Source organism: Myotis lucifugus, unplaced genomic scaffold (genome assembly GCF_000147115.1).
Source record: "Myotis lucifugus unplaced genomic scaffold, Myoluc2.0 scaffold_189, whole genome shotgun sequence".
In the NCBI taxonomy this organism is placed as follows: domain Eukaryota; kingdom Metazoa; phylum Chordata; class Mammalia; order Chiroptera; family Vespertilionidae; genus Myotis; species Myotis lucifugus.
Window position 1 is genome coordinate 1,217,347 of NW_005871237.1, and position 7,636 is coordinate 1,224,982.

The following is a 7,636-nucleotide window of genomic DNA, read 5'->3' on the forward strand; positions in this document are numbered from 1 at the left end:
TCAGCCGCTGCGCAAGGTCCAGCGGCCGCCAGGAACCTGGTGGCTGTACGGCCCCACGGAGCGGACCCCGGCCGGTGCACTTTCCTCACATGAGCCGGGGCTTCAGCAAAGCCGCCGGTGGGAACAGTAGCACGAAGAAGCGGTGACTCCCAGAAACTTCGCCCTGAGAGTCACCTTTTCGTGGTGGAGCAGGGGTGCCAGCCACATGGCTCCGGAGGAATTGCAGCTGCCCCGGGAAAGCGGATAGATGGGTCCAGAGGTGGGCCGCATCTGTAAACACAAGGATTGGCGGTGTCACGGTGGGAGCTAGGTTAGGGGTGTTTGTCCACCCACTGATAACCGGTACCATGGATTCTTGGTGGCGAAATAAATATTGTGGTTTTAAAATGTGAAGTCTTCCCGATTTTTAATTGTCAGCTGTTTCGGAAAGACTGTGTACCTAGACTCTTAGTCCCTCTTCCTTCTTCCTGTTCTGCGGGCCTTCAGGGTCCTTTGGGTGTTATTAATACGCACGCATGCTCCACTAGCTTGCTAGAACAGGAACTGTAAAAAGAAAGGAAGTTTCTTGGCTGCAAAAAACTTCCCGATTCCCCTCTTCATGCCCTATTGGGGGGCATGTTTGTATGTGTGAGTTTTCCTTCAGCCGTTTCTTTCAGCCAGTCTCAAATTGTTTTTGATTCTTATGTTAAATTGCAGGAGAAAACTCCAGATAGTCTTTCCCTCCCTTTCTATTTCTAGCTGCAAAATGAAGGAAACTTTTATCTGTTGAAATTTAGGTCGATCACTAACTTGAAGATCTTAGGCAGAGAACACAAATGGATAGGCACTCAGCAACTGCTCAGAACAGCTTGCTAATTCCCCTAAGCTTTCCCCAAGGCTCATGTGCTCCTCCTAAGGAGCGTTGTGGTCCTCGGTGGTGGGATGACATGATGGGCTGTATGGGCAGCTTGCCCCGCGTCCTCTGCTCTGCAGCTCACTTACCTACCAGCTCTCCACGGCAGATGCAGCGAGGCTCTGCTCAAAAGCCAGAACGTAGCACCTGCAACTCTGTTACTTGAATTTTGTGCTTCTTTTGATTGGAATTTTGAATATTTTGTTACTTGAACACTGCCTTTCTCTGGAGAAGGCCCAGTGCTTTCCAGCTCTCTCTCACCCACTCCTCCCCGGTCCCGGCAGGTCAGAGACAGACCTGCTAATGCCACTATGCAGATGGGAACTCAGCCACAGAGAGGTGGAGTAGCCCCTCGGATACTGCAGGTAAATACTGCCCCTCTTCAGCGTGACTTAGCCACATTTCCTCCGGTGCAGGAGGCGGGTTTCATGCTCTTTGTACGCAGATGCACTGGCCACAAAGGTTCTACAAACCACGACTGGGAAGCCATATACTGCACTCCCTTCCTGACTCCAAGGGCCTTCCTCCAGGTCTTTACAGTCCTGTGTGGTTTCACAAAACCAGTCGACCCTTTTCACCCAAACAGATAGTACATTTTAGTTTTTTTTAAAAAAAATATTTTATTGATTTTTTACAGAGAGGAAGGGAGAGGGATAGAGAGTTAGAAACATCAATGAGAGAGAAACATCGATTCAGCTGCCTCCTGCACACCCCCTACTGGGGATGTGCCTGCAACCGTGGTACATGCCCTTGACCGGAATCGAACCTGGGACCCCTCAGTCCACAGGCCGACGCTCTATCCACTGAGCCAAACCAGTCAGGGCAGATAGTACATTTTAAAACATGCTACATGCAGCTGTCATTTGGCTACACCGAAGGCTTACTCCTCAGTGTCCTTCTCTCAGCATCACGAGAAGAATAGACTCAGCCTCTCATCCTCATTGCTGGAAGACCATGGCCATGCTTGCAGGCATAGTGCTGGTGCAGCCACTAGTAATCTGGGCTCGTTGGGTTGCTAATTCTGAAACCAAAGCTATAGTTTTAGACAAGGCTTTTACTAGGAGAGGTATACATTTTTATAATAAAATAGAAAATGTGGTTGTGTGGGTTTCTTTGAACAGGAAACACAAGAATGACATAGCGAGAAAAAGCCATTTTATCCCCTTTGCGGTATTTTGACCCCCAGATGAACGCAAGATGGAAAACATGACTGATAAGATACTGCAGTTTTGCTTGAATCCTGTGCCGCCTGAAGTTAGCAGGTAGCTTCTTAAAAAGCAGCCAAGCCCACAGCCTGTGTCTTGGGGAGGGGTAGGTGGAGAGTGGGGCTGACATTGCAACCCATGTTTCCCAAAGTGAAGCAAATGACACGATTTTCTTCCAGCTGCTAAACTTTACAGAAAAGAATGATTCCACCTCGGATTCTTTTCTCCTCCCCCGCCCCCAATGAGTCAGAGCCACCTTGTTCCCTTGAGGGATGTCTGACAGCACAGAATTGTTCTTCCCTCTGTGAGTCAGCTCCCAGCAACCTGCGGTGGGGGCCCAGGAAGGCAGTGATGGTGTGGAGGCCCCTGGCTGCGGCCCTGAGCATCTCGCCTTGCTGTGGCCCAGCTGTCTCTGTTCCCAGCACACGCCTGTTTCCCAGGGCTGGTCTGAGAAGGGGATGGATGAGAGAGCACATTGTGTGGGATGAGTATTTGTTGAATGAATGAATAACTGAAAGCATAATAGTCTTTTGAGGTAAAAAATGACCTTGTCAGGATTTAAAACCAACAGATTTCCGTGGAAGCTTTCTCTGTTCCGATACTGTGCATGCATTGTACCGTGTACTCACTTTCAATTATGAATTGGTGAACTTCTAAGCCTTGCCTACTTTAGAATATAAAGACTCTGCAGTAGCCTCAACCGCACAGCATGGACAAAGACCTCCATGGACTTGTTCTCTTCCCGAGGTATTGGACACTCTGCAAGCACCAGAAGCACTCACCAGGCAGTGGCTCCTTTGTCCTCAGAGATGCCTGCACCCTTCGGCACCGGGAGCCGCTCCTCCTGGCCCTCCACACCTGTCCTCCCAGATGATCCAAACAAACCTAGTTTGTAATGTCGACCTATGGGCGATAACGGTTTGGAATATTCTATTCCTTTTTGGTCTCTCTCGCTGTTGTTCTAAAGACTGTCGATTACAAAGATATGTGCATAAAGATGTTCCTTGTTGTAGCTGGGGTGCTGTTTTCTGTCTGCGAGTGCACAGAACACTGCTGTGAGGTCCCCCACGTTGGTCACGTGACCCAGGGAAACAGCCCAATAAGCTCCATCTTCCCAGTCTAATCTGTGGGCTGCATGGTGGCCGTGGCCTGCTGAGACCCTGGCAGAATGGATGGTGTAAGGGTTCGCGGCGCAGGAGACAAAGTCAGAGAGTTAAAGAGTCAGACAAATCAAAGGTGGTACTTTAATCTGCACTCCCGGGTGAGCTACACGGGCCCCAAAGAGCGGGGCCAGTGAAGTCTCACCGAGAGGGAGTAGAGGCATTTTTTTATACAGCTGTTCAGTGAGGGCGGGGGGCATGAGCTGTGGGAGTTCCCACCGCGGGCAGGCCCGTCACGGGTTCCAGGAAGGAGTCTCTGTCGCCATCTGTCTGGCACGCTGACCTGTTAGGAATTCCAGGAAGGGCCCAGTATCTGCGCCACCATCTGCCTTGTGCATGCATGGGCTCCTGCGCTTCCCTTCGACCTAACAGAGGTTTCTCAATATGAGTTAGCAAAGAGATCACTGGAGAGTGTGTGTGCATATATAAAATTAACCTTTAGATTTTCCTTTGTAGAACAAGAATGCAACTTAGCTTTCTGGTCTGTGGGTTCTGGATGGATAGAAGCTGTGATGGAGCACACAGCGGCTGCCCTTCCCTCCCCTGCCCCGCCCCCCACCCCCCGGGAGGCAGCGTTGTAAATATATGTGCTTCCTAGTTGGAAAGTGACACCTGCTCTAAGAGAACTGGGGAAACAGCACAAGGAATCATCCCTGTTCTAGTGTGGGTCTTTCCAGTGTGTGTGTGTGTGTGTGTGTGTGTGTGTGTGTGTGTGTACACACACCCGGCATCTATTAAAGGTATAGTGAGCACACTAGTTTAGGCGGTCCTTCCAGGAATGGCTCTTATGCAGCATCATTTTCAGTGACTAGTATTCCATCCTGTGTCCGTGCCAGAACCCACAGAACCAGCCCCTGTTGTCACACAGGTCCTCTGACTGTGGAGACAACCTACAGCAGCCTAACGCTACATCCCCCAGCATTTCCTTGGGCTTGCTCATAGACGTAGGGTTGCAGGGTCAGAGTGTGCGTCTTTTAAGACTTACACACACTGCCATCCTGCCATCCTTACAGATGGGACTTACACACACTGCCACATTGCCATCCTTACAGATGGGACTTACACAAGCACGTTCTTTCTTTTGTTCTAGACCTGCAGTGTTGATAGAAGCAGTGATAATAGGCATTCCTCACTCCGGACTCCTAAAGGAACCATTCACTAAGATGTTCGCTGAGATTTCTGGTAGGTATCTTATCAGGTTAAGGAAATGAACTTTTTATTCTTTGCTCGCTAAGATTTTTATTTTTTATAATTCAACAAGTTTGTTTTGTTTTTACTTTAAACTTTTTTAAAAATTTATTTTAGGGAAGAAGGGAGACGGGGAGAGAAATAGAAACATCAGTGATGAGAGAGAAACACTGATCAGCTGCCTCCTGCACGCCCCCCACTGAGGATTGAGCCTGCAACCTGGGCATGTGCCCCAACTGGAAATCAAACCTCGACTTCCTGGTTCATAGGTTGACACTCAACCACTGAGCCATGCCTGGTGGGTCGGCTTCCTTCCCGCCCCACGTGCATAGCGTGTACCACTGACATAGGACTGAGAGGGAGTCACAGGGAGCCGGGTAGAGAGCACAGAGCCCGAGTCAGGGACCACTATGGTGCCTCGGCTCCACGCGCAGGTGTTTGGGGGAAAGATATTCCAAGCAGAGGGAACAGTCAGTACGAAGTTACTGGGACCCATATGTATAGATAGAGACATCGGTGTCGGTACGGAAATGGGACTAGGATAGTCTAGGTCAGTGGTCGGCAAACTCATTAGTCAACAGAGCCAAATATCAACAGTACACGATTGAAATTTCTCTTGAGAGCCAAATTTTTTAAACTTAAACTATATAGGTAGGTACATTGTTAGTAACTTAATTAGGGTACTCCTAAGCTGGCCTTTGCTAAAAACGTCCTCAATCGTTCCCTGAGGTCGACCCCTTCCAGCTCTCCCATCCACACTTGTCTTGTATACTTGTTTCGTCTCTCCTTTCCGAAAACCGACTTCTGCGCATGGGCCATGAAGTTTCAATCGCACTGTACGTGCCCGCCCGCACGTGGTATTTTGTGGAAGAGCCATACTCAAGGGACCAAAGAGCCGCATGTGGCTCGTGAGCTGCGGTTTGCCGACCAATGTTCTAGGTAAAATAGAGACACACAGAGAGAGAGGGCTAGAGATTAGCAAGAGCTTCACTTAAGAGGGGAAATTTTCACTCAGCATCCTGTTTTTATTAATAAAAATAAGTTCCTATGTTATGATTGTCACAGCCAACAACCTACATGTCATACTGCGTGCGTTTTCACAGCACTCCTGTGCTAAGCGAATCGTCGCTAGGTGCTCATTTCCAATAAGTGAGCATTTCCTCCCAAGTCCCTCCCACTGCAGCCTCTTTTTTTTTTTTTAAATATATTTTATTGATTTTTTTACAGAGAAGAAGGGAGAGGGATAGAGAGTTAGAAACACCAATGAGAGAGATCGATCAGCTGCCTCCTGCATGCCCCCCAGTGGGGATGTGCCCGCAACCAAGGTACATGCCCTTGACCGGAATCGAACCCGGGACCCTTGAGTCCACAGGCCGACGCTCTATCCACTGAGCCAAACCGGTTCGGCCCACTGCAGCCTCTTGATCTAGGTTTCGGTGCCAGCCACTTCGGGTTTGGACAGACACAGTAACTTCTCAGGTTTCTAGAACTTGTGGGGTGGAGGGAGCTAGCCTGTGTGGTTGATGTCCATGGCAAGAACATAGCTCTGCACCCAATGCAGTCTGTCCCAGGCAGCCAATCTGGCCTCGTTTTGAAAACTCTCAGAGACCATCTGTGGAACCTCTCAGACAGGAATCAGACCATCGCTTGAGTTTGCCTTGTGCATGGGTGTGAGTGTCCTTGAGGGACATAGTGATTATGATGTCATTGACAGATTACACTTAAGTAGCTTAAATGGTCACTAAAGTAAAGAATAAACAAGTTTGAGAGTCTCAATCTGCAACAACATTTGCATAAAAGCTTGCCAGGAAACAACTACCATCCAACCTTTAATAATGAATATATGTATATATTAAAAGCCCAGCAACCATTATGGTGGAATGACCAGAATGATCGGTTGCTATGACGCCCACTGACCATCAGGGGGCAGACGCTCAATGCAGGAGCTGCCCCCTGGTGGTCAGTGCTCTCCCACAGCGGGAGTGCTGCTCAGCCAAAAGCCGGGCTCACAGCTGGCGAGCGCAGTGGTGGTGACGGGAGCCTCTCCTGCCTCCACGGCAGTGCTAAGGAGTGGCGAGCCAAGCAGTAAGGAGCAAGCAGGCAGGCGGTTAGGAGCGAGGGGTTCCAGATTGCGAGAGGGCACAGGCCAGGCTGAGGGACCCCCCAACACCCCAATGCATGATTTTGTGCATTGAGCCTCTAGTATAAAAATAATAAATAATGATTACATCACACACAACCCTTGGATTTTCAGATTTTAAAGACAATTTCAGAAAGGAATTCTATCAAGTGAACCTTTTATCTCCCTTGAATTGGCTCTCTTCCAAAACAAATAAAAAAGAAAAACAAGCCCTAATCGGTTTGGCCCAGTGGATAGAGCGTCGGCCTGCGGACTCAAGGGTCCCAGGTTTGATTCCGGTCAAGGGCATGTACCTTGGTTGCGGGCACATCCCCAGTAGGGGGTGTGCAAGAGGCAGCTGATCGATGTTTCTCTCTCATCGATGTTTCTAACTCTCTATCCCTCCCCCTTCCTCTCTGTAAGAAATCAATAAAATATATTTTTTTTTAAAAAAGGAAAACAAGAAAAACAATAAGAAAAAACAATTGTCTACTATCGACCCAGAGAAATGGGTGGACTCCAGGAATGATGGTGGTCACAACTGAGCTCCAGCCCATGCAGCAGAGGAGGAGGGTCTGGCCTGTGTGGCCCAGGCCTGAGTTTCTGCCCCAAAGGGTCTGTGTAGGCTTGGGATGCAGGGTTTTCCTGCCTCCTTTCACCAGCAGCTGTATTTTATGTCCAGTTCCATTGGCCTGTGGTCTGTGGACATCCTCCCAGATGCTGACAGTGAGCTTACTGCCACACTGATTTTGCTACCAGAAGATCTGCCTAGCGCTGTGGGCCGAGCTGCCACCTTGAAATGGGGACCCCTGTGGATGCCTGGGGGTCCTTTCATGAGACCATGAGGTCAAAACTATTTTTGATAAAAGCTTTAATTTGCCATTTCCACCCTCCTGATGCACAAGGCGTTTCTCAGAAGCCACCTGATGTGCGGTAGCAGAACAGGTGAGTGCAGAGCAGACGAGAGAAACCAGCCGTCTTCGTCACCGCCAGGCCTGGAAGAGGTTTGCGAAGGTGGAAGACAGTGCCACTCTCTTACCAGATATCTTTGTTTTGGAAAGTGGAGTTATTT

The 7,636-nt window shown here is 49.2% G+C and overlaps 1 protein-coding gene across 1 annotated transcript in view; it reads left to right on the plus strand.

Annotated features, from left to right (window-relative positions):
• The window catches only part of TBC1D30 (TBC1 domain family member 30), an 81,029-nt gene extending 80,883 nt beyond the window's left edge, over positions 1 to 146 (plus strand). The window contains exon 16 of the mRNA XM_014462723.2: positions 5 to 146. Coding sequence (XP_014318209.1) covers positions 5 to 146 — 142 coding nt within the window. The remainder of the gene's footprint in view (positions 1 to 4) is intronic.
• Positions 147 to 7,636: the final 7,490 nt, after the last annotated feature.